Source organism: Microtus pennsylvanicus, chromosome 1 (genome assembly GCF_037038515.1).
Source record: "Microtus pennsylvanicus isolate mMicPen1 chromosome 1, mMicPen1.hap1, whole genome shotgun sequence".
NCBI classification, from domain to species: Eukaryota; Metazoa; Chordata; class Mammalia; order Rodentia; family Cricetidae; genus Microtus; species Microtus pennsylvanicus.
Window position 1 is genome coordinate 109,881,076 of NC_134579.1, and position 27,283 is coordinate 109,908,358.

General features: G+C 49.5%; 1 protein-coding gene across 2 annotated transcripts in view; it reads right to left on the reverse strand.

Annotated features, from left to right (window-relative positions):
* Positions 1–27,283, reverse strand: part of Tmem132c (transmembrane protein 132C) — a 317,389-nt gene that overhangs the window by 4,146 nt on the left and 285,960 nt on the right. Inside the window, exons 6-8 of one of the 2 annotated variants that reach the window (XM_075978117.1) lie at positions 18,316–18,521; positions 17,301–17,379; positions 15,867–16,058 (exon numbers count right to left, since the gene is read on the reverse strand). In XM_075978117.1, the coding sequence (XP_075834232.1) occupies positions 15,867–16,058; positions 17,301–17,379; positions 18,316–18,521 (477 nt within the window). Of the gene's footprint in view, positions 1–15,866; positions 16,059–17,105; positions 17,380–18,315; positions 18,522–27,283 lie in introns of both variants that reach the window. The other variant, XM_075978107.1, reaches the window with a different exon arrangement.

Below are 27,283 nucleotides of genomic sequence, written 5' to 3' on the forward strand. Positions count from 1 at the left end.
TGCTTAGCCTTTCCCTAAAGGCTCACTGTGGTGTACCAGACCAGTCTTGATTGTGGGAGCCTTTCTGGTTGCTCACCTGGCCACACCCACCTTAGCCCCTATTGTGACAGCAAGAGGAGGCAGTGGGAGCCTCTTTACATAAGACAGGTTGAAAAATCTCTTTCCTCTCTGCCACTGGAGGAAACAAGAAAGCTGTATTCAGTCCTGGGCTGGTGTGGCACTGCCTGTGGGCCACAGGGAAGGGAAGCAGAGACACGGACTGGAAACTGGACCCAAGTGAACATGGAACCACACGGAGCTCCTAGGGAGCAGAGCAAGGTAAAGCAACAGCTGCTCAAGGCTTCCCCGATAAAAGCAAAACTCCATTTGTGGGTAGGCGGCAGGTGTCACAAAAGGCGCGTTAAAAATACACACAGGAGGTCTGTGGGATGGCTGAGTGGATCAAAGCCCTGACTGCAAGCCTGATGCCACAGGAGTTCAATCTCAAAAACCCACTGTCAAGGTGAAAGGAAACAGGACGGACTGCTTAAATTTGTCTTCTGACCTCCACACATTCACTGTGGCATGCACATGCACGTGCGTGCGCACACACGCACACACACGCGCGCGCGCACACACACACACACACAGTACTACTACTACTGATAATAATAATAATTTAAAAGCCTAGATGATCAGACTAATATTAGAGATTCAGGAACAACTGGAAAAGACTGGATTAAAATAAACCAAGAAAAAAAAACAATCGCTAATTAAATAAAATAGAGAAATTAAAGCAGAAACTACTCTAGGAGAGCAGAGGTGAGGGGGGAAAGGCAGGGATGTGTGGAGACCTACACAGAATTTCTAGAAATGGGAAGCTGAGAGGTGTGTTGCCTGCAGTCTTGGGACTTGGGAGGTGGAGGCAGGAGGCTCAAGAGCTGAAGGTCAGTCTCCGTTATGGAGGCCAGCCTAGGCTACACGGGACCCCCATCTCAAAGAAAAGAATAGGGGGAGGGAGAAAGTGAGTGAGTTACTTGGGATGCCTTATACAGCAGGCAGGACACGCCTGAGGAGAGAGCCAGCTCACTAGCCAACACAACCAGCATGCTACTCAGGACTAGGAAGACAAGCAAGACAAGACAGGCAGGTGGAGAGGGATAAGGAGAACCAGTTCGGTCAGTCGTCCAGTTACAAGCTTCAAGAGGAAATCTGAATAAGAAAGGCAAAATTAAGCACTGGTGACTGCAATCCAACAGGAAGACAAATGGCAGCAGTGGAAGAAAGACTTCCGGTGGTGCTGTCTGGGCGCTGGTTGTCCCTGAATGCCTGCCTACAGGCTGCTTCCTTCTGTTTAGGGCAACTGAGGCTGAGTCTCTGCTGTTTGGAACAGAAAGGCCAGAGCAAAGTTCTGTAGAGCAAGGGGGATTGCACTGGCCACTGCTGACCGCTCCTCTGCTCTCCACTATTTTAAAGTGTGACTATTTTATTGGAGGTTGAGAGAAAAAATACAGGACAGGCAAGATGTAAATCTTGGCAGCTGCCTAGAAGAGAAAGAGAAAAGGGGGAGAGAGAAACCCTTCCTAATTGTTGAGTTAATGCCAACAATGGAAGTCTGGAAACAGCTCTATGTGGGGTCTACACAGCTTTCAGAAACAAAACAAAACAAAACAAACAAAAAACAAGAAAGCACAGAGGGCTGGGCACACTTAGGATTTTGTCCAAAGATGAGAGGGAAAAAAGGTAAAGGGGAATAGTTATGTTTCTGAGTTAGACTCTGCACTAATTTGAAGTCTCACGATGGTGTGGAACAGTTATCCTGCTGCTCAGCTCCTACAAGCTTGGCTTTCCACCATCAACTCTGCGTCTTCATCTTTGCTCACAAGCATCCTCAGGCTTTGGAGCCTGAGTTCTTGAGTGAAGCCAGAGATGCCAAGGAATTCACAGCCCCTAGGGCTGTCCCTGATGAACAATGGATCGGTGGTGTTCTACCAAACCCAGCTCCCTCATCCTTTGAGCATGGTACATCCCTGGCCTTTTCTAGTCTGGTATGGCCTCTCTGGCAGCATTGGTGGGTGAACGTGTCTTCATCAGTGGCTGAGTGGGTGACGTATATACAGGACCTGCCCTTCCCTTCCTTGCACACTGCCTGCTTTGTCTGCTGAGGGGCCTTCATTGTCCAGATAAACAAGCAATTTTTGCTTCAGCCTCAGCATGTGGGGAAACTGATGCGGACAGAGTGTGGCCCTGTGCCTTTGGTTTCGACACTTGGAGCTCCATCTGTGTCACCCATTCTCATACTCACACCACCCGCCAGAATCCCAGGCAACTCACTTAGTTTTTTTTTTCCTTCCACCCAAGCTTAAAAATAAGCAAGGCTCATATTCTGAAATTTCAGAAAGGAAGCTGTGAACGACACACACAGGAGTGTCTGCACACACAGGGGTGTCTGCACACACAGGAGTGTCTGCACACACAGGAGTGTCTGATGGAGGAAGGTCATTGGCTAATAAAGGAACTGCCTTGGCCCATTTTATTGGTTAGGACATAGGTAGGTGGAGTAAACAGAACAGAATGCCGAGAGGAAGAGGAAGTGAGCTCAGACTCCACAGCTCTCCTCTCTGGAGCAGACGCCTCAGAGAGAGACACCATGCCTCAGTCTCGGGCAGACATACGCGATGAAGCAAGCCGCCAGGTTAGACATGCTGAATCTTTCCCGGTAAGACCGGTGCTCACAGATTATTAGAGATGGGTTGATCGGGATGTGAGAATTAGCCTGTAAGGGCTAGAGCTAAAGGGCCAAGCAGTGATTAAAAGAATACAGTGTCCGTGTAATTATTTAGGGTAAAGCTAGCCGTGCAGGTGGCCGGGGTGTTGGGGACGCAGCCCCGCCGCCCCTAATTACTACAAATGGCGCCCACGTGGACAACTGCTTCCACACAAAGCCTGAGACAGCTTGCGAAGTAATTCTAGAACAAAATGAAAGCATTGTGCCTGGTTTCTTGGTAGCAACAATTTCTTGGGTCTACTCTGCTTGCCAGAGGCAAGCAAGTGTGTCATCTAAGAGAGGCTTCCTGACTCAGCTTTAGCTGCAAAGCCTGCAGCTCATTAAGAGGTCCTGCCACGAAACACTTAAATGGTGTTGACGAAAAGCTGAACATATGCTTTTCAGTTTGCAGCCGTAGCAGGAAAAAAGCTGCGCCGTTTAAAAATGCCGGCTTTCTGGGCTGTCCTGCCAGGGCAAACTCTGACTCTTTTATGCAGGCGGTTCGTGCGGTTTGCAAGCACAGGCTGCTGAAGCTCGCTTGCTGGCAGGGACCTTGAAACACTGTAGACTTGTGGCACTGAATGCAGCTCTGGCCTCTACCTCAGCCAGAAGGTTGGAATGGCAGAAAGCTAAGGAATGGGCTACATCTAGCCGGCAAAGCCACGCCTTTAGTCCTACTGAGATTGCTTGGCCAATTAAAGACTCATGTGGTCAGAAAAACAGAGAGAGATACAGTAAAGAGAGATTCAAAGACAAAGAAAATTTTAAATGACTTACAGCATGTTAAAAATATATGCAGACTAAAAGTTGAAGTTCTTAAAGTAAAAAACAAAACAAAAAAAAGCAAGAGAGTTGTTGTGTGTGGTAGTACACACCTTTAATCCGAACACTTGGGAGGCAGAGGGAGATAGACCTCTGTGACTTCAAGGTGTGGTAGCACACGCCTTTAATCCCAATGCCTGGGAGGCAGAGACAGGCAGATCTCTGAGAGTTCAAAGACAGCCTGGTCTACAGAATTATTCCAGGTCAAAGATATACGCTCAAAAAGCAAAAAGTTAACCTAGGAATGTCACAGCTTAGATTCTTAAGCGCCTAGTGATTTAAAGGCGCAAATCAAAAGTGCTCCTGGATAGTAAAAAATTGCAGATTAACAATAGGACAGACTCAGACCACTAAATGAGTCACACTGTTGGATGAATGTACATAGGCTTGGGAGAGAGAAGAAAAAGAATATAGAAAATAAAGTTAATGTTAAAAAAAAGGTAAAGTTTTTAAAGAGACAGAATAAAGCGAAGTGATAGAGCAAAAATAAGCCACGTAAAAATGGAAAATTCACAGAGAGTCTGGATTCTTTGTATTATTGTGTTTTCTTTAAAATTTTTGACTGTGAAGGAGCTAAGTACAGAGAGACATTTCATTATATGGGCTGCCAAGTGGAACCAGAACGGATATCATGAGGGTATGATTTCAGAATTTGGATCTAAGGATATGATACTTTGGAAAAGAGATTCTTCTTTTGTTTTCACAGAGGATCAGAGCTTGTGAATTGCATTTATCCCGATATGGTATGATAGACCACGACCTCCCGAAAAGTTGCTTGTGAACATCCTCAAGAAATTACTTCACTCAACTGCCAACTGAGATAAACCTGGCACATAGGTTACACCCTAAAAGATCTGATTAACAGAGCCCCCATTCAGCAGGAAGCAGTTTGGAGAGAAAAAACTTCGTCCATGTTCCCAAATATGGTTTATAAACGTTCTTTTACATTTAAAGGCGGATATGATATAGATATAATTTGCATTAGTATAGATTTTGCTTTATTGATAGAGATTTAAGGTCAATTTTGTTATATGTATATGTATTTCTGATATTGATTAAGGTATTGTGATTGTGTAGTTCATTATTAAAATGTAATGTATAATTAGGAAATATAGGTTGTTGATGGATAATCATAAATAATAGTCAAGTTTGTAGTCATGTTAGTTAATATTTTCTAGATGTGCGTAGATATATTTTAGATAGGCATTCTTCATATTTTTCAAAGATTATAGAATATGGCATTTTAAATGTTTTAATAACTTAGGACTTTTCATGACAATGAGACACTCTGCTCCTGGCAGCACCAATCTACTTCAAGAGGAAGATGGGCACCGAAGAGGATCGTTATGGAGTTTGATAGCCATTTGGGCAAGAAACTGCTCTTGCCTGGACTATTGCATAAACTGGACACAGAGAACCCACAGAGAGAGGACTACTGAACTTGCCTAAGGTGAGATGATCTTTCGGGGTTCCTGATTCATGAAAGAGTCTGCGAGACATTCTGCAGGACACAACAGATAGTGACTGAACTGACTTTGCATTTTCCTGCTTTATGGAAATGTCTGCTGGATACCATGGGCCTGAAGGCTGAAGATGGATGCCCCAACGGTACAGAGGAACTTTGGGTGACTGTCCAGGCAGTGAGATGTCTCTGTCATTTCTAGAGTTTTAAAAGTTGCTTTTTTCTTGTTTGCTTAGATAGTATTGTATCTTTCTGGAGTCTTTGATGGAGTTAAGAATAGTTAGTTATAGTTATAGTTTTCCTTAGTCATGATAAAGATTATTGTAATTTTTACTTGATAACTGTTTTTTTATATGTAATTTTGCTATGTTAAAGTTAAAGCCTTTTTTTTTTTGTTTAAACCAAAAAAGGGGAAATGATGGAGGAAGGTCATTGGCTAATAAAGGAACTGCCTTGGCCCATTTTATTGGTTAGGACATAGGTAGGTGGAGTAAACAGAACAGAATGCCAGGAGGAAGAGGAAGTGAGCTCAGACTCCACAGCTCTCCTCTCTGGAGCAGACACCTCAGAGAGAGACACCATGCCTCGGTCCCGGGCAGACATACGCGATGAAGCAAGCCGCCAGGTTAGACATGCTGAATCTTTCCCAGTAAGACCGGTGCTCACAGATTATTAGAGATGGGTTGATCGGGATGTGAGAATTAGCCTGTAAGGGCTAGAGCTAAAGGGCCAAGCAGTGTTTAAATTAATACAGTTTGTGTGTTGTTATTTCGGGCATAAGCTATCCAGGCGGCTGGAGTGTTGGGGATGCAGCCCCGCTGCCGCTCCTTATTACTACAAGTGTCTGCCTTGTGAGATAAGATATTGTTCCTTGTGGCTGCCTTTCATCTGGAATTAATTTTTCTTCCCCTACCTGGACAGAGAACTACGTTAATATAAACCAAGGCCTGCTCCAAGGACCGATAGTGGGATTGAAACTTTAGTCTGGTCAGGGCCATTTCCATCAGCTCTGCCTTGTGATTGAGATCTGGTCCTGCTGTCGTCTCATGACAGCAAGGCTGGAAACCTCGCCGGAGAATCCAACCCACATCTCCCAAGACGATAAATGCCGAGTGACTTCAAATAACACGTGGCCACCAGTGATTTAGACCCTGCTTCTTTAGAGAGTCATACTTGTGAATTGAAGCTGCTCTATCTATAAGTCTCCTGCATCTGGCCTGGGCATCCAATTACTACTGGTTGATGAAGACAGATGGGTCATGTTGGATGTGGACAGTGGTTTTATCTTATAACCAGAGGCTGCGCTGCTTGTCCAGTGTAATCCATGTTCCATCTTAGCAAAGCACTTCCAGCTTTTTGACTTTTTTTTCTCTGTTTTTTGGACCCTCATCTTTTTTCTTGCATGCATGAAGATCCAAGGATGGTATTAGGTGTCTTCTTCAGTGGCTCTCCACCTTGATACAGGGTCTTACTAAACCTGAAGCTTGCTGATTCAGCTAGGATTGCTGGCCAGCAAACCCCTGGAATCCTATTGTCTCCACCTGTCCACAACTGGGCTGTCAGCGTGTATCATTTTTCACTCTCATTTACAAACTGGAACACACCGTCAATTCCTGTCTTCAGGGAGACGGGCAGAGGAGCCATCACTGCAGACTGGACAAGGCTGGAATGCACTCCCAGTCTCTCTAGCTGATGTTTGGGACCAAAGTGAGGTAGCAACTGTCTACTGTGCTAGACAGGATGGCTTGGTTTTGTTTTGGTTTTTTTTTGTTGTTTTTTGAGACAAGGTTTCTCTGTGTAGTCCTGGCTATCCTGGAACTCACAGAGATCCACCTACTTCTGCCTCCCCAGTACTGGGGTTAAAGGCATGCACCACCACTGCCTGGCTCAGGATGGCTTTTCAAAGACAGCTTGGTAGAGTTTCCAGAAGCTGGGCACATGGTGAGGGATGCCCTTCTCATCTGTGTCACATGGTGCAGTTCTCTATGGGACAGGGATGACTTCCTGGGCTACCTAGCCAGGGGATGGTGGAGTTATCGCCACCTTTAGGGTCACCAGTTCTTGCTGCTGATAGTAGAGGAGGGTGACAGAGCCTGGGGCAGACTTTATTGTGTGTGAGGGAGGTGGAGAAGTGGGGGAAGAAGGAATTGATGGTCACAAGGACCTAAGTGAGGCACCTAGATAATTACAATAACTATGAGATGGGGACCTCGTCATTCACAACAAGGATCTTGCTCCCAAACAGCAAACTCCCGGAAGTAGAGCATTCCCTGGATGAGAAGTCAGCACTGTAACACCCTGAGTGTAGGGCCCAGCTGGGTTTCCACAGAACTGGGACAATGTTGCAGTAAGTTGTTAGGCAGTCCTAATCGTTACACAGCAGTAGCTAGCTGATACATCCATGTGTGCTGAGTACCATTCCAGGCTCCTTCTTGGACCCTACAGCAGGGATGATGAAGTCATGTGGATTTCACAAGTCATGTGCCACCTGTTGGCACCTCTAACTCAGCCATAATATAGGCAGCATGTGTCTGCCAGTACTTAAACCCTGCAGGGCACCTAGGATTTTTCTGGTTTTCCCTAAAAGCACCAAACCTCTCTGGCTTTACTCTGCCTGCGCAGATGGTCACTGTGTTCTGTCTTCGTAGTATGTCTACTCCCACAGAGCCTGTTTTGTTCCATTATGCTGTGTGAAGGACTGGAGGCCCCACTGCCTCCTTGTCTGGTCTAGAGCCTGTTGCCCATGCCAGTCACAGCAGGCCAAACTCCTGGCATACCCTGTTTACACTGGGGTTAACATAGAGCTTCACCGCAGCCTGCCAACTTCTCCTGGTTGTGTGTCACCCGGGGGAACCAGCTTTGGAAACAAATGCCTGAGCCAGTATGAGGCCTACCCTGGTGGAGTCCTGGGGTCCCTAATGCTTCTGTTCTTAACAGTGATGGATAGTGACTGACACTCACAAAGGGAATGGTGACAGAGACCTTCTTTGTAGCACACAGTAGTTGATTCCAATATAATTCTCAGACATGAGATGAAGTGGTTCCCTCTAAGGACTGAGGTCCAGGTTGGGTCCTCCCAGAGCTCCACCTCCAGAATCTTGTTCAGTTCAGAAGTATGTGGTACTCCATGTTTCCTTCTCCCTTTCTACCAGCTCCCAACCTCCACTGACTTGTAATGGTGTTTGCTGTGTGCTTACTGTGCACAGCAGAGGGTCAGCTCTGCAAAGCATTGCCCTCACAGAAAGTTACCCTATAGCCCATTTCCAGAAGGTCAACAGCAAACCCAGGTGTGGAGTACATGTTAGCAGTGATTTCTGAGGTGTAGTGAATGCATAATGGAAGTGGGAGAGGAGGCAGAGATCGACAGGGCTGTGAGGATGGCCTTAGTGAGCAGAGGGGGTTGAAACTATGGGTGGAAAATCAGCCAACAGTGTTGAGGAGAGAGTGAGCTCAGGGTAACACATCTCAGATCAGAAGAAATGCAAGGAAAGAATTTCAGAAGAACATGGCAGGCAGGGACCTGTGAAGCACCAGGGAGTTCCAGAGAGTTGGGGACAGAGAGCAGGCAGGATTGTACCTGCCAGGGTATATGGGTCCTGGAGGTATCTGTATCATTAGGGAAACACAAGGGGGCAGTTGACCTGGTCTGATCATTGCATCCTCAGCCCAGGGGAGGGAATTGGGGAAGGACTGGGAGGAAGCTGTGGGAGTGAGGTGAGATTGAGTGGGAGTGGGGTGAAGGTTGGGATGAGGGAGAGGAGTGGGAGTGGAGGATGCTCTGGGTGGAGTGCAGTAAGGTTGAGTGAGAAGTAGATGGAGGAATAGAAATAGGGTGAGAAGCAGGATAGGGGTGAGGTGTGGGAGCTGGGTGAGGGGTGGGAGCTGCTTGAGGGGTGGGAACTGGGTGAGGGGTGGGAGCTGGGTGAGGGGTGGGAGCTGAGTGTGGGGTGGGAGCTGGGTGAGTGGTGGGGGCTGGGTGAGGGGTGGGAGCTGGGTGAGTGGTGGAGGTGGGTGAGTGGTGGGGGCTGGGTGAGTGGTGGAGGTGGGTGAGTGGTGGGGGCTGGGTGAGGGGTGGGGGCTGGGTGAGTGGTGGAGGTGGGTGAGTGGTGGGGGCTGGGTGAGTGGTGGGGGCTGGGTGAGTGGTGGGAGGTGGGTGAGGGGTGGGGGCTGGGTGAGTGGTGGGGGCTGGGTGAGTGGTGGAGGTGGGTGAGTGGTGGGGGCTGGGTGAGTGGTGGGAGGTGGGTGAGGGGTGGGAGCTGGGTGAGTGGTGGGGGCTGGGTGAGTGGTGGAGGTGGGTGAGTGGTGGAGGTGGGTGAGTGGTGGGGGCTGGGTGAGTGGTGGAGGTGGGTGAGTGGTGGGGGCTGGGTGAGGGGTGGGAGCTGGGTGAGTGGTGGGGGCTGGGTGAGTGGTGGGGGCTGGGTGAGTGGTGGAGGTGGGTGAGTGGTGGAGGTGGGTGAGTGGTGGGGGCTGGGTGAGTGGTGGGGGCTGGGTGAGTGGTGGGAGGTGGGTGAGGGGTGGGGGCTGGGTGAGTGGTGGGAGGTGGGTGAGGGGTGGGAGCTGCTTGAGGGGTGGGAACTGGGTGAGGGGTGGGAGCTGGGTGAGGGGTGGGAGCTGAGTGTGGGGTGGGAGCTGGGTGAGTGGTGGGGGCTGGGTGAGGGGTGGAGGTGGGTGAGTGGTGGAGGTGGGTGAGTGGTGGGGGCTGGGTGAGTGGTGGGGGCTGGGTGAGTGGTGGGGGCTGGGTGAGTGGTGGGAGGTGGGTGAGTGGTGGGGGCTGGGTGAGTGGTGGGAGGTGGGTGAGGGGTGGGGGCTGAGTGAGTGGTGGGGGCTGGGTGAGTGGTGGGAGGTGGGTGAGTGGTGGGGGCTGGGTGAGTGGTGGGGGCTGGGTGAGTGGTGAGAGGTGGGTGAGTGGTGGGAGCTGGGTGAGGGGTGGGAGCTGAGTGTGGGGTGGGAGCTGGGTGAGTGGTGGAGGTGGGTGAGTGGTGGAGGTGGGTGAGTGGTGGGGGCTGGGTGAGTGGTGGGGGCTGGGTGAGGGGTGGGGGCTGGGTGAGGGGTGGGGGCTGGGTGAGGGGTGGAGGTGGGTGAGTGGTGGAGGTGGGTGAGTGGTGGGGGCTGGGTGAGTGGTGGGGGCTGGGTGAGTGGTGGAGGTGGGTGAGTGGTGGAGATGGGTGAGTGGTGGGGGCTGGGTGAGTGGTGGGGGCTGGGTGAGTGGTGGGGGCTGGGTGAGTGGTGGGAGCTGGGTGAGGGGTGGGAGCTGAGTGTGGGGTGGGAGCTGGGTGAGTGGTGGAGGTGGGTGAGTGGTGGGGGCTGGGTGAGTGGTGGGGGCTGGGTGAGTGGTGGGGGCTGGGTGACGGGTGGGAGCTGGGTGAGTGGTGGGGGCTGGGTGAGTGGTGGGGGCTGGGTGACGGGTGGGAGCTGGGTGAGTGGTGGAGGTGGGTGAGTGGTGGGGGCTGGGTGAGGGGTGGGGGCTGGGTGAGTGGTGGGGGCTGGGTGAGTGGTGGAGGTGGGTGAGTGGTGGAGGTGGGTGAGTGGTGGGGGCTGGGTGAGTGGTGGGAGGTGGGTGAGTGGTGGGAGGTGGGTGAGTGGTGGGGGCTGGGTGAGTGGTGGGGGCTGGGTGAGTGGTGGGATGATGGAGGAAGGTCATTGGCTAATAAAGGAACTGCCTTGGCCCATTTTATTGGTTAGGATATAGGTAGGTGGAGTAAACAGAACAGAATGCCGGGAGGAAGAGGAAGTGAGCTCAGACTACACAGCTCTGCTCTCCGGAGCAGACGCCTCAGAGAGACACCATGCTCCCAGCTCCCAGGCAGACGCAAGCAATGAAGTTCCGACCCAGGATGGACATAGGCTAGAATCTTCCCGGTAAGCGCACCTAGGGGCGCTACACAGATGATTAGAAATGGGCTAAATTAATATGTGAGAATTAGCCTAGAAGAGGCTAGATAGGAATGGGCCAAAGCAGTGTTTAAATGAATACAGTTTGTGTGCTGTTATTTCTGGGCAAAAGCTAGCCGAGCAGGCGGCTGGGGTGTTGGGGATGCAGCCCTGCCGCCGCTCCTATTACTACAAATGGCACCCACGTGGACAACTGCTTCCACATAAAGCCTGAGACAGCTTGGGAGGTAATTCTAGAACAAAATGACATGGTTTTGTGCATGGTTTCTTGGTAGCAGCACTCTCTCGGGTCTACTCTGCTTGCTAGAGGCAAGCAAGCGCTCTCATCTAAGAGAGGCTTCCTGACTCAGCTTTAGCTGCAAAGCCTGCAGCTCATTAAGAGGTCCTGCCACGAAACACTTAAACGGTGTTGACGAAAAGCTGAACACATGCTTTTCGGTTTTCAGCCGTAGCAGGAAAAACGCTCGCCGTTTAAAAATGCCGGCTTTCTGGGCCATCCTGCCAGGGCAAACTTTGACTGTTGGAGGCAGGAGGGCAGGCAACAGAGAGAGGACTTGAGTGTTGTCTGTTACAGCTTGTTTGATAGCAAGGACCTTGAAACACTGTAGACTTGTGGCACTGAATGTGGCTACAGCCAGTACCTCAGCCATGAGGCTGGAAAGCTAAGGAATGGGCTGGATCCAGCCGTCAAAGCCACGCCTTTAGTCCTACTGAGATTGCTTGGTAAATTAAAGACTCATGTGGTCAGAAAAAGAGAGATATACAGTAAAGAGAGATTCAAAGACAGAGAAAATTTCTGAATGGTTTAAAGTGTGTTAAAAATATATGCAGACTAAAAGTTGAAGTTCTTAAAGTAAAAAACAAAACAAAAAAAGCAAGAGAGTTGTTGTGTGTGGTAGTACACACCTTTAATCTCAACACTTGGGAGGCAGAGGGAGATAGACCTCTGTGACTTCAAGGTGTGGTAGCACACGCCTTTAATCTCAGTGCCTAAAAGGCAGAGACAAACAGATCTCTGTGAGTTCAAGGTGTAGTAGCAAACACCTTTAATCCCAATGCCTGGGAGGCAGAGACAGGCAGATCTCTGAGAGTTCAAAGACAGCCTTGGTCTACAGAGTTATTCCAGGTCAAAGATATATGCTCAAAAAGCAAAAAGTTAACCTAGGAATGTCACAGCTTAGAGTCTTATGCACCTAGTGATTTAAAGGCGCAAATCAAAAGTGCTCCTGGATAGTAAAAAATTGCAGATTCACAATAGGACAGATTCAGACCACTAAATGAGTCACACTGTTGGATGAATGCACGTAGGCTTGGGAGAGAGAAGAAAAAGAATATAGAGAATAAAGTAAATGGTTTAAAAAAAAGGTAAAGTCTTTAAAGAGACAGAATACAGATAATTAAAAGAAATAAAGAAAAATAAGCCACATAAAAATGGAAAATTCACAGAGAGTCTGGATTATGTACATTGTGTTTTCTTTAAAATTTTTGACTGTGAAGGAGCTAAGTACAGAGAGACATTTCATTATATGGACTGCCAAGTGGAACCAGAACGGATATCATGAGGGTATGATTTCAGAATTTGGGTCTAAGGATATGATGCTTTGGAGAAGGTCTTCTTTTGTTTTCACAGAGGACCAGACCCTGTGGATTGCATCTATCCCGATTTGGTATGATGGACCACGCCCTCCTGAAGGGTTGTTGTGAACACCTTCAGAAAATTGCTTCGCTCAACTGCCAACTGAGATGAAACTAGCACACAGGTTATACTGTGAAAGACCTAATTAACAACGCCCCCATTCAGCAGGAAGCAGTTTGGAGAAAAAAAACTGCGCCCATGTTCCCAAATATGGTTTATAAACGTTCTTTTACATTTAAAGGGGGATATGATATAGATATGAATAATTTGCATTAGTATAGATTTTGCTTTATTGATAGAGATTTAAGGTCAATTTTGTTATATGTATAAGTGTTTCTGATTTTGATTAAGGTATTGTGGTTGTGTAGTTCATTTAAATATGTACTGTATAATTAAGAAATATAGGTTGTTAATGGATAATCATCAATAATAGTAAAGCTTGCAGTCATGTTAGTTAAAATTTTCTAGATGTGCATAGATATATTTTAGATAGACATTCTTCAAAGATTACAGAATCGGACATTTAATGTTTTAATAACTGAGGACTTTTCATGACAATGAGACACTCTGCTCCTGGCAGCACCAATCTACTTTGAGAGGAAGATGGGCATCGAAAAGGATCGTTATGGAGTTTGATAGCCATTTGGGCAAGAAACTGCTCTTGCCTGGACTATTGCATAAACTGGACACAGAGAACCCACAGAGAGAGGACTACTGAACTTGCCTAAGGTGAGATGATCTTTCGGGGTTCCTGATTCATGAAAGAGTCTGCGAGACATTCTGCAGGACACAACAGATAGTGACTGAACTGACTTTGCATTTTCCTGCTTTATGGAAATGTCTGCTGGATACCATGGGCCTGAAGGCTGAAGATGGATGCCCCAACGGTACAGAGGAACTTTGGGTGACTGTCCAGGCAATGAGATGTCTCTGTCATTTCTAGAGTTTTAAAGTTGCTTTTTTTCTTGTTTGCTTAGGTCATATTGTATCTTTTTGGAGTCTTTGATGGAGTTAAGAATAGTTAGTTATAGTTATAGTTTTCCTTAGTTATGATAAAGATTATTGTAATTTTTACTTGATAACTGTTTTGTTATATGTAATTTTGTTATGTTAAAGTTAAAGCCTTTTTTTTTTGTTTAAACCGAAAAAGGGGAAATGATGGAGGAAGGTCATTGGCTAATAAAGGAACTGCCTTGGCCCATTTTATTGGTTAGGACATAGGTAGGTGGAGTAAACAGAACAGAATGCCGGGAGGAAGAGGAAGTGAGCTCAGACTACACAGCTCTGCTCTCCGGAGCAGACGCCTCAGAGAGACACCATGCTCCCAGCTCCCAGGCAGACACAAGTAATGAAGCTCCGACCCAGGATGGACATAGGCTAGAATCTTCCCGGTAAGCGCACCTAGGGGCGCTACACAGATGATTAGAAATGGGCTAAATTAATATGTGAGAATTAGCCTAGAAGAGGCTAGATAGGAATAGGCCAAAGCAGTGTTTAAATGAATACAGTTTGTGTGCTGTTATTTCTGGGCAAAAGCTAGCTGAGCAGGCGGCTGGGGTGTTGGGGACGCAGCCCTGCCGCTGCTCCTATTACTACAGTGGGAGGTGGGTGAGTGGCAGAAGTAGGGTGAAAGGTTCGATGTGTGTAAGCGGTTGGGGCAGGGTGAGGAGCGGGAATGAGTGAGGGGTGAGAGATGGGTCAGGGGTTAAAGGTATATGAGAGCTGGAATCTGGTGAGGGGTGGGAATGAGTGAGGTGAATGCTGGGTGAGGACTTGGAGGTGGGTGAGGGGTGGGAGCTGGGTGAGGGGTGGGAGCTGGGTGAGGGGTGGGAGCTGTGTGAGGGGTGGGAGCTGTGTGAGGGTGGGAGCTGGGTGTGGGGTGGGAGCTGGGTGTGGGGTGGGAGCTGGGTGTGGGGTGGGAGCTGGGTGACAGGTGAGAGACAGGTGAGTTGGGTAAGGGGTGAAGGGTGTGGGAGGGGCTAGGAGTGGTTGAGGGGTGAGTGGTATTAGCTGTGTGAGGGGTGCGAGCTGTGTGAGGGGTGGGAGCTGGGTGAGGGGTGGGAGCTGTGTGAGGGTGGGAGCTGTGTGAGGGGTGGGAGCTGGGTGAGGGTGGGAGCTGTGTGAGGGGTGCGAGCTGTGTGAGGGGTGGGAGCTGGGTGAGGGGTGGGAGCTGAGTGAGGGGTGGGAGCTGTGTGAGGGGTGCGAGCTGTGTGAGGGGTGGGAGCTGTGTGAGGGGTGGGAGCTGGGTGAGGGGTGGGAGCTGAGTGAGGGGTGGGAGCTGTGTGAGGGGTGGGAGCTGGGTGAGGGGTGGGAGCTGAGTGAGGGGTGGGAGCTGAGTGAGGGGTGGGAGCTGGGTGAGGGTGGGAGCTGGGTAAGGGGTGGGAGCTGAGTGAGGGGTGGGAGCTGAGTGAGGGGTGGGAGCTGAGTGAGGGGTGGGAGCTGGGTGAGGGTGGGAGCTGTGTGAGGGTGGGAGCTGTGTGAGGGGTGGGAGCTGGGTGAGGGGTGGGAGCTGGGTGAGGGTGGGAGCTGTGTGAGGGTGGGAGCTGGGTGAGGGGTGGGAGCTGTGTGAGGGGTGGGAGCTGGGTGAGGGTGGGAGCTGGTAAGGGGTGGGAGCTGGGTGAGGGTGGGAGCTGGGTAAGGGGTGGGAGCTGGGTGAGGGTGGGAGCTGAGTGAGGGGGGGAGCTGAGTGAGGGGTGGGAGCTGAGTGAGGGGTGGGAGCTGGGTGAGGGTGGGAGCTGGGTGAGGGGTGGGAGCTGTGTGAGGGGTGGGAGCTGGGTGAGGGGTGGGAGCTGGGTGAGGGTGGGAGCTGGGTGAGGGGTGGGAGCTGGGTGAGGGTGGGAGCTGGGTGAGGGTGGGAGCTGGGTGAGGGTGGGAGCTGTGTGAGGGGTGGGAGCTGTGTGAGGGTCGGAGCTGGGTGAGGGGTGGGAGCTGTGTGAGGGGGGGAGTGGCATGAGTGGTTGGATTTGGTGTGGGGTGGAATCTGTGTTGGGGCTGGGTTAGTGACGGGAGTGGGGTGAGTGGGGTGAGCAGAGTTAGGGTTTGAACTTTGGGGAAGGGCTTGCAGTGGGTGAGAGAGTATGGACTGGGTTGGGTTTGGCAGTGGGGTGAGGGTTGGGAGCTCGTTGAAGGTTGGAAGATGGTCGAGGGGTGTGAGTGGAGCTGTGGCGTGGGAGCGTGGTGAGGGCTGCAAGTGTGGGGAGGGTAGTGAGTGTGGCGTGGGGTGGGAGCGGGAGGATGCTGTCGGTCATCTTTGTCCACTCTTCTGCTGAACCAGCCCCATGGCCTCCCCGGCCCACCTCAACCCCTACCTGTTTGGGGGCCCGCAGCAGCTCCTCAGCTGTGACCATAGCTGTGGTAGCCTTGTTGTTCTCTGCGATGGGGTGCAGGGTCATAGACAGCCCAGCCACCACCTGGACAGTCAAGTCTGTCAGGGACACTTTGTCATCCAGCACCGTTACTGTCTTCTCTGCCAAGATGGAGTCGGACAGTGGGGACAACACCTGTGGAAACAGTGGGAGCACAGAAGCGCCATCATGCCCATTTCCAGGTAAAGAAACCCATGTTAAGACTCCCTACGCCCCCGTAGATGGGCCAGAGGTTCTGAACCTAGACCATAAGGAGGCACACAGGCTTCTGTCACTGTTGTTGGCTCCACACTGAGCCTTTTTGAGCAGCCAAGGCAGTCCTTCCCTGAAACTTTACTTCCATTGGTAAATAGAAATAATCACAAAACCATTCCACTTTAGGAAGGAACGGCCCCTTCCCTTTAGGTAATGGACCATTCATACGGTGCACAACCTAGTTAAGTGTACTTGATGGTCCTGCAGGCTGGGCGCATGAAGAGCTGCACACAGACTCGGTGCAGCATCAATTAAATTCTAAGGGAACTATGGATCAACTGGGATGACAGAACTCTGTCAGTCCCCTGCCTTCCATAATCACACTGCCTCTTTCAGAAAGCCACCCTGTCTCATCCTACAAGCCCAGGGCTGGGCTGGAACTGCGCAGGTGAAATGATGGAACATTTACCATGGGGTTAGCATCCGCCAGGACATTCTAGAAGGGTAGTGAAAGTCAAGTGGAACTTGAGGGGTGGAGGAAAGCTACTCCTGTTTGTTATCTGACCCAAACCCAACCATCCTATACATTCTTTTGAGTGATACAATATTATAAATTGTATTGAATTAAACACACAAGATAATGAAGTCAAGAAGAGAGAAGGGAAATTCCAGGCTTGCCTTTGCAGCAGCAGTATACAAGGCAAAGGCAAATCTTATGCAAGGGGATAGAAGGTAGTCTGGAGAACTATGTGGGAGGTGGGACTGGGGGGAACATGGGTACAGCCCTTGAGGTGGGCTCCAATGGGTAAGGAAAGACTGGAAATGGAAGTGCTGGTCCAAGTCCAATTCTTGTTCCCATGTCACCTTGTGGAGCCATCATGGAGACAATGAACTGGTCACAGTGACCTGCCTTACCCCCAGGGAACCCCTAGTCCCAGGAAGAATGCTACCAGCCAAGGACACAGAGTCCAAGTTCCTGCTTCCTACCTGGATGGTGGTCATCCCAACTTCCCGCCCAACCAGGACCCTGCTGTCCTGCAGGGTGGCTATGTGCGGGGACTCCAGCTTCATGAAGTCAGCTACCAGGTGGGTGATGTCAGACTGCCAGTCTGGACTGAGGAGGTGACTCAGCTGGCCCCAGGGCCCAGCACCCTCCGACACAAACTGGGTGAGGACGCGCACCGTGGCATGCTGGAACTGCAGGGCACAACCCCGGCCTCTCTGCTCCTCTTCTTCTTCCTCTTCGCTGTCCCGAGTGGGTCTGTGTGGGAAGAAAGGTGCTGTCTCAGACGTGGGGGGAAGAAGCATAGAGCACCACAAGAGGGCAGGTGTATGCCTCAGTCTCAGAAGGCGATGCTCAAGAAGGGAGTCTCGGGCCCCCAAGGGAGCCAGGCATCCATTTCTGGGCAATGCAGAGGCTTGAGCGCATTGCCTGGCAAAAAGACAGCTGCCATTTCCTAAGCTGACACAGCCCCATAAGCAGCCACTCTGTGTGTGTGTGTGTGTGTGTGTGTGTGTGTGTGTGTGAGAGAGAGAGAGAGAGAGAGAGAGAGAGGGCACGTGTGTGTATGTGGAGCCAAATGACAACATCAGGTGTCATGCTCAGACATTTTCTGTTTCCTTTGAGACAAAGTCTCATCTAGGTTCAGAACTCACGGATTAGGCTAGGCTGGTTGAATATCAACGCCCCACCTGTCCGCCCATGCCCAGCATTTTCTTTTAATGTACAGTCTAGGGATGGAGCTCAGGTTCTTCTGTTTGCACAGCAAACACTTTATCGACTCATCTCCCTAGGACACTACTCTTCTTGACTCTTCAAAATGAAGGGGTTCTGGGGAACTGTCTGGGATCCACCTGACAGTCTGTAAGGGAGAAGTGCGAGTGAGATACTGGGCTTTGGTGGCAGCCCTCACTCAGCTGAGATGGGCTTGTTCAGGGAAATCTGTGATCCACACAGGGGAATGGTCTGTGGCTTTCTGCAACCAGAAGACCCTGTTCCAGGGTGAACATCATCCCACTCTGCCAGGGGACCTGGAACTGTGACCTTTAAAGAGTATGCCGTTAGGGTTAGGGAGATCATGGCTGTGGGAACACCAGCTTCTACTACATCCTGGGTCCTGCCCTGGTCCTGTCAATGGCATCTGTAAATCCAGTCGGTGCTGTTGTGGCTGAGGACATCTTCTCACCTACCGCTCACCTCTTGCTGGCCACGATGGGAACCCGCCAGCCCTTAACCTGGCTGAGTTCTGTGTCAGAGACCTCGATCTGCAGGGGAAGCCGGGGCACCCACACAGTGACATGCAGGGGTGCACTCAGGTGCTGGTAGGTGAAATTCACCACGGAGTCCACCTTGCCCTTGATCTCTTTGCCATTGACAAAGACATAGTCGCAGTGGTCTGACACCTGCGAAGACAGAGGAGAGAAAGAGAGAAGATGGAGGTCACGTGGCCGTTGTGATAACCCACATTCATTTCTTTTAGAGAGAATGCATGCATGTGCACATGTGCATGTGTGTGCGTGCATGTATGTGCATTTGTATGGATATGCGTGCATATATGTATGTGTGTATATATGTGCATATGTATGCAATGTGTGTATGTGTTATGCATTTTGTGTATGTATATATATGTGTGTGTATGTGTATATGTATGTGTGCATGTGCATATGTGTATTATATATATGTGTGTCTGTAGGTACATATGGCATGTAAGCACATGCACACACAAAAAAAATCTGATGTTGGTATCTCCAGTATCATTTTCCACCTTACTTTTGGAACCAGAACTCATTAATTGAGCTAGGCTGGCTGGTCAACAAACCTCTGGGTCCTGTTGTATTGCCCCCTTCAGTGCTGGGATTACAGGGATGTGCCCCATACCCAGTTTTCATACGGGTATAGGGAATCTAAACTTGGGTCCTCATTCTTTCTTGGTGAGCACTTTCTAGACTGAGCCATCTGCTCTGCTTCCAGTTTGATCGACTTTATTGTGAAACACTTGTTTCCAGCGCAGAGCCCCAGATAAGGATTCAGTGTCATTGGCTTAACGAGAAACCAAATCTAGAGAATAAGAGTGTGAAAGCAGACCCGGGTATGCAGAGAAAGAGAGAAGCCAGGGGAACGGTGCACTGGCTGCTACTGGGTGCCCCGTGAAAGCATCCATAATTGCCCATCTCATGGGCAAGAGGCATGCTATTTTCCAGCTTCCAGTTCTCAGGCCGAGGTTGCCTTTGCTGGGAAAGAAAGCAGAGAACAAATGGAAGTAAGAGCTTTCAAGCTCCCGGTGAACTTGAATCTGCAGAAAACTGTGGCTGAGGCTGAAGTCTGTGTGTGTATGTGGGGGCCTCCAGGAGCACGATGCAGGCTGATGTCTGCTCAGAAGGTAAGCGGCTCCACTCCCCAGATGGCCGAGGGGCCTGGCAGCTGCCCAGTACATGCCTTCTCACAGTCTCTGCACCCCACCCCACAGTTCCATTGGTCATCCATGGTTCTCAGACTTTGGTCTAGGGACACACTTCCACCCAAGTTTGCCTGGCCTGAGCATGTCAAGAGTTTCTGGGATGCTGCTCCACCCAGGACCTCTGGGATCTTCACATTTGTACTATCACTGTTCTCATGAGAGTGGGGTGGGATATCATGGGTGACTTCCTACCTTTGCCTGGGTCTGCTCTCTTTCCTTTGCTTTCCTTCCCCTTTCTTTCCATTTCTGCTTTTAGAAGCCTTGTCCTCAAGATGGGTGAAGGGTGGAGTGGGGTAAGGTGTGGGAGAGGGGTGAAGGGTGGAGTGGGGTGAGGTGTGGGAGAGGGGTGAAGGGTGGAGTGGGGTGAGGTGTGGGAGAGGGGTGAAGGGTGGAGTGGGGTGAGGTGTGGGAGAGGGGTGAAGGGTGGAGTGGGGTGAGGTGTGGGAGAGGGGTGAAGGGTGGAGTGGGGTGAGGAATGAGATGTGGAGGAAGAGGTGGGATTGGGGCTAGGGGTGGGATTGGGGCTAGGGGTGGGAGTGGGCTAAGAGGTAGGAACAGGGTGAGGGGTGGGGGTGGGAGAGGGGTAAGGGATGGGGGAGAAGCAAGAAGTAGGGGTGGGGTGAGCGGTTAAAGTGGGGTGAGGGGTGGTACAGCCAAAACAATTGAGAGAAAGCGAGACCCTAAGATGAGGTAGAAGCAACTGTGGCGCATACATAAGAATTTAATCTGAAAAGTTCCAGCAAGTTCTTAACCTTCCTAGGTCCGTTGACTACAATGAGAATCTACTTAGAGATGATTTGTACTGGCAAGTTACATACAGGTACAGTCCGGCAACCATTTCTGAGCTAATGGTGTTACCCACATGACACCACACTGAGCTCCAACTGTCATTTGCATATCTATCTCCTACTAGACAGTGTCCTCTGGAAAGAGCAGAGCCCCACCAGGGTATCTGGACCTCACCACATAACAACCTGTACTGAGCAGGTGATCAGTCACCCCTGCTCTTTCTGCAGAAGGACCAGGTATGGCTACTCTGGGCCCCACTTTTGTCTCTTCTGTTTGCGGGGCAGATGGTGAGGGCTGGGCAGAGAGAATTCTCTCCATCTGCTGGGGACTGGCATGGAGCAGTTGGGAGGGGCCACGGGAAGGGGTCTTTTCACTCACCGGTCAAGAGTGGTTTAAAACGGCTTCCACACTGTGTGAGGATGGGAAGCAGTTTCAGTCATTGTCCCAGACTTATCATTAGCATGTAAATGCTGTCCCGGATCGGGGAACATATTAGCATAATAGCCAAGCATAGAGTCTATCACTAATCACATCTTTAATCAATGTTGTAATTTACAGACCATTGACTTTCCTCATTTATTACCTTTCTGAGCTCGGGTGGGTGGGAACCTTGCCTCTCCAGAATATATAAATGATTAGGAGGGACACCAAAGGTACAACGGTGCTACACATGATAGAGCCATCGTCCCTTCTGTTCCTGATGGTGTCACTGGTGTCTGGGGAAGTCTCTGGATGAATTAATCATGTCCTAAGCGGCTGGCAGTGGGGACGAGGGTACCACACAAAATGAACAGGTTCTTTTACAAAAAGAAACTGATCCCTGCAGGAATGTTTCCAGCTCATTGGCTGTGTTTCTCAGAATCTTTTCATCTCCGTTAGTGGGCTGTGCACGTGAACCGAATGCTGGGTGGGCAATCGGTCCAGCATTAGGCACCTGTCCACAGAGACCTGGAGGGAAAGAGCTAGGTTGGGGGGGTACATAGCTAATTGTCTTATTTTGATGTCCCTCAGGGGTTGGTATTTTCTGAGGACACTACCTGCCTCCTGGGGGAGACCCTGCGAGTCAGTTTCCATGGAGAGAGCATAGGTGCCCACTGCCAACCGTTGATGTCTAGGGAACTCTCATCTAGCCACTAGGGACTTTAAGGGTTTGTCGACACACAGCTTGTGGTATCCATCCCAGCCTCTGACTTTTGAAGACTGTGGTGGGACCACACTCACGCATCTCACAGGGTCTTGTGTGATGCTAGGCTGGGACCCCTCTGAGAATCACTCCTTCAAATGATACAGCTATGCATCTTCTATCCCTATTATGCCCATCGTCGCTCTAATTACTAATCACAATACTTTAAATGCCATCTCTAAAAGCAGCCGATCTTCAAATATCCAACTGTTTTCTTCCGCATCTCTGCTCGAGGTAGGCTCACAAAACTTAGTCCTCTTCAGCCTTCTTGTCAAAATAAGATTACATAATGTACATTTCAAATGCAGCAGATCCAATAATCAGGCTCCTGGCCTACTTCCTTTCTATTTTGGTGACTACCACTGTGTATGAGTGGAATTCAGGCCCAGGGAAATCAAAATTGCCTCCTGGACATCCCTGAACTCATGAGCCAGCTCTGTACATATAGAATGTCAATGGCTTCCATGCAACCAGATCTCATTTCCCACTTGCAATATGTCCTCCCCCCACCAGTGCTGCAGAAACCTCACGGGAGCTTGGCATATAGACAGTATCCTATTTTGCAGATGAGAACCCCGAGGCCTGCTGAGGAGGGCAGCTTGCCCACAGCAGAGAGGACGAATTCCATTTATAGCCATGAGTTCAGAGCTCACCCAGATTGCTCCAACCTTGCACGTTAACAGACTCTAACATGAGACGGTGGCCTTGACCCAGCTGGCCTTCCTGCCACATGGCTCTCTGTGTCGTTTCCATTGCTGAGGTGGCAGGGAAAGGCAGGCACGGAGAGGAGCCGCTGACTGGCAAGTGGGGTGTGGACTTCAGCCAGGCCCGCAGCATGCCGGAACCCTTCCTCAGGCTGCCCTGGCCCTTGTCCATTTGGTCCACCCCAGGCCAGTCTGCTTGGACAGGCTGTGCCTTTCTGAGCTCAGGCAGGGGACAGATGGTCAAGAAAATAGAGTGTGAGCCGAAGGAAGGAACTTGGTGAAGATCTGGGCAGGGTTGGAGGAGACCAGGGGTAGGAGATGGTATCTGCCAGAGCTACAGTGTGTTGGGAGGTGAGTGAGCTTTAAGACATGCTCAGAATTTACTTCATTCCAGAACATGGTTATGGCCTTTGGACATGGGGACTTTGCAAATGCCATTAGTTAAGGAAGACACCACTGTGGCTTACACATGACCTAGATCTTCAATTTGTACCCCAGGACAAGCTTTAATTTTATTTTTTTTTAATCCTAGACTCTGTAAAAGCCCTTAACTGATGGTCAGACTCATTGCCACAGCCTGTTACTATTCCTACCGCTGTTCCTATGTTCTCTTTGTCTTCTCTGTCCCAGCTTCTGGCCCCTTCTGGAAATCATGGTGGTCATGATTGGGGGATGGGGTGGAACACTACAGTTGGAAGATACTGTGGAAGAGGCCAAGGTTGCATGTCAATACTCTGAAAGGCTCAGTGACAGTCCTTCATGCCAAAGGATGGGTACACCTTAAATGTCAACTGTACTAACACTGAGAAACTGAGTTTCAATAAGGTACCTATGCTTTCAAGTCAAGCGCTTTACTAACCTATCTATCTCTTCTGCCCACACACCTATCTTTTTTAACCCTGGAGGCTTGTCTTTGTCACATGGGTCTTGGGAGCTCTATAGATGAGTCATGGATACTGAGACTCAGAGTGGCTGGGTTCCCTGCAGTCACTCAGAAGGCTTGGTCACTTGCTCAGGGTCTGTCTCTGTCTGTCTCCAGCCTCCACACTAAGCTGCAACATTGGACACTTTCAGGACATGAGCAACACCCCACAGAACACTGGGCATGTGCCTTAACTTTTGCCCTGCTGACTAGAGCTGTCAGATGTGTCTTGTAGGGTGCTTATGAGCATCTTCTGCATTCCTAGATGTCAGAGGTCCCAATCCTACATATCACAGTCTAACTGTCTCAGATATTGCCAGGTATTCTCTGGGAAGAGATGACATCTGGCAGAGCCATAGTTCCGGGGCCACTGAGTAGTAGTGATGCTCTATCCCTGAAACTTTGTGAAATAGTAATAAGTTCAGTAAAGTTTGGTATCAACAGGATCCCTGGGACAAGCCAAGGCTTGTCAGACAACCAAGGAACCCTTGGACAAACAAACCCCAGAGAATTGCTCCTGTGTCCTGGAGCCTGAGCAGGGATCTGGTTACACAGGGGTCAAGTTACCCTTTCATCCCGTGCCACAAATTTGCAGCTAGGTCCCTGGGATCCACTCACTGAGTTTATGCATGGAGATTATGACAGGCCACACTGGAAATATCACAGAGTCCTCCCTTAAATACCAAATCATTAGCCCATTACTGCTGGTGTCTAGCGATCTATGGACATAGGAGCTCCTGGAAAAGACATGCTAGGCTATAGACTGAGGCAGCACCCTTAGGGAGGCCATCATGGGCATTGTGGATCAGGTACAGACAGCCCTGTACAAGCTGGCACTTAGTGTTTGTTACATATGCCCTTCTTTTAATAGGCTCAACCGTCCCTTTCCAGGGGTCATCTTGTTCAAAGTCACCCCAACCCAATACTGTTTAGCACAATGCCTGGATAGTATTTCTGCATCTTTTGCTGTTGGTTTCCTCCATCAATGGCAGGTTCGTGAGGGTGGGTCCTCAACTGTTTTATTTCCTGTCACCTTTGTCTCAGGGCAGCAATCAGTCTTCACCGAGTGAGTTAGCCTGTGATTTATGAAGACACCAACTGTGTACTGTCAACGCTTGTATGATTCAAGGATCAAGAAGAACAACTTCAGGCACATGATCCACGCCATGTCACCAGCTATGAGACAGCTTTATTTTAAAGGTAGGGGACTAGATACTTTGTGATGCCACCAAGACACTGGCAATACAGATACAGCATCTATATCTTCCACAACCCTTGTTCTGGGTATCTGTGGGCTAGCTGCTCACTGCGCTTCTCCAGTGTCCTGACCCTTCATCTTCCGAAGGTACCTCAAGGTAGAAAAGAGGTCTTCACGGACAGATGCTGAGGCACTGATGAAGCTACATATGGGGCAGAGAAAGGATAGATCCTTCAGCCTTGGAAGCCTTTTTACCAGGCCTGCTGGCTTGCTTTCATGGCCCAGCATTTCCAGGCAGAGAGATTCACAGTGCACTGCCAGGAATCTGGGCAAATGACTGCAAGAAGCCGCTGTTAATACAAAAGAAACCAGGGCTGAAAAGCCCTTGTGTATGTTGAGTATATTTAGACATATTTATGTATAAGTGTGTGCATGTGTTTAAAGTCATGTACATGTGGAAGAAGCCACAAAAAGAAGAACCTGGGACACTGTTATACAGAATATCTGGGGTCCAGAGAGACTGGCTCCAGAGTTTGTGTATATGCTATATGTGTGTGCATATATATCTGTGATTATATTCTATGTATACATGGGTGGTTTATGTGTGTATGTCTATGAAAATCTTATTTGTGTGTGCATGGATGATGTGTGTATGTGTTTATGAATATACCGTGTGTGAGTGTTTGGATTATGTGTATACATGCATGTCTGTCAATGAACTATGTATGTGTATGTGTGCATGTCTGTGAGTAGATTGTGTGTGTGTGTGCGTGCGCATGCGTATAGCACATGAGAGTAGAAAGGGGACGAAGAGGGAGGAAGAGACCTAAAGGGAGGGGAACAAGAGAAGGTGATGAAATTTGTGTGACAAAAAGGAGGGCAACTTGGAGTGGAGAAGAGGACCAGCCAGGGCGTAGGTGGATGGATGGGAAGAGAGCGGGGAAGGGATTGGATAAGAATAGGCATAATGACACATAATAGCACCATACATATGAAAATATATAATATATATGAGAATGTATATGGAAACCCATTACCTTTTATAGTAACTAAAAATAATTCTAAAGAATCAAAAATAATTCTAAAGTTCATGGGGGCTGAAGAGATAGTTTTGAGGGAACTAGCTGCTCTTATGACCAGAGTTTGTTTTCCAGCGTCCACATGGAGACTTGCAACCATCCGTAAACTCCAGCTCCAGGAGATCCAACACTCCCTTCTAGCCTCTCTGAGCACACACACACGAACACACATACACACACAGACACACACACACACACACACACAGCTAAAAATAAAATCTCTCATACTAAAAAGTCTCATACTAAAAATAATATGGATGGCCTGATGTCATTCTTACAAATGTGTGCCCATTTGTATAAAAGAAACGCTGGTTTGTATATGATAGACATGAGAACAGCCATCCTCCCCACAGGGCCAAGTTGACAGATGGGACAGATTGAGTGACCCAGACAGGAGCCATCAGGGAGTGGTAGCCATTGGCTGATTGGCAGGTGTCTGATTGGACAGAGAGAGTGACCCAGACAGGAGCCATTAGGGAGTGGTAGCCATTGGCTGATTGGCAGGTATCTGTTTAGGGGACACTTCCTAGAGTGCTTGGATGGGGGAACATGGATCAGTGTGTCATATCTGTTTGGACTCTCCCAGGATGCCAGAAAACTCCCAAACTTGTGGTCAGTTACTGCCCATTACATAAGGCCAGAGTTTCCCAGAGGCAGGGTTCCTCCCCCAAGATACCACTAGCTACATACTCATGTGTCACGAACCCTATCTACACCCATTTATGAGATGGCATTCAAGATATGGGTTTAGGAAACTACTGGAATGGTGGCTGCTCTGTACTGGACCCAGGAACCCCATTTTGTCACACAAAGCCATGACAATGAAAACATCTAGACCCAACCTCTTGCACATGCGGCAGAATGGGCACTGGTTCCATGTACACTCCGCGCTTCGCTCCACAGTGTGCCAAGTTGCACACAGGAGCTCTGCAGAACTGGTGACCTCAGACTAGAGCCAAAATCCCAGGGATGAGGTTAGGAGATGAACCTAAGCCCTGGAAAAGAGCACGGGTCCTGAGGATATGAGCCCAAGACCCAGAGGGAGGAGCTAGGTTCTGCAGATGGGGCTGATTGCAGGGACTCACTCCTACACTAAAGCTGCCTGCTCTACACCTCTCTTGCTGATTGGACACTCTGCTCTGCTGGGTCAACAGCCAGGGGATGACCACCTCCTGCTTCATTCCAGGAGGCAATTTTCATTTCGAACACACTTATTTCCCTAAAGATACTGATTGCATCCCTGGAAAGATCAGCAACGGGCTCCATGCCATTACCCCTTATGTGAAGTTAAAGGTTGCTCTCTGTGTAACTAACCACGGTGGCATTTATTTCTGGATTTGCTTCCCACCTGGCTTTCTTAGGCTGAGAGGTAGCTTCTCTGCCTCTAGGAAATTAAGCGGATGTGGAATGGTCCTCCCAACAAGTGGCTGCCAACCGAGATCCTGTGTTGTTCCATCAACATCTCCCATGCCCCACCTACTACCAGCCCAGCTCAGTGGCAACCTCTGCCCCCTGCTTCTTTGAATTCAGCTCAGAGAAGACTTAGGTCTCCTGCACTGCATGGTGGGTATAGTGAATAAGGGTGATTAATTTGAAAGTTTCTAAAGGAAGAGATAAGTAACAGTGGTGTGAGCGAATGCACGTGTTCCCAGTCTCTCAGAGGTATTTCTTGAGGTAGATTTAAAAAAAAATGTTTTTTATGGTAAATAGATTTAAGCTTAATTTGATAAATAAATGCAAGAAGGGGGAAGAAGGAGAGAAAAAAGAATGAAGAAAGAAGGAAGGGAGAAAGGAAGGAAGGAGGGAGAAAGGAAGAAAGGATGGAAGTGATT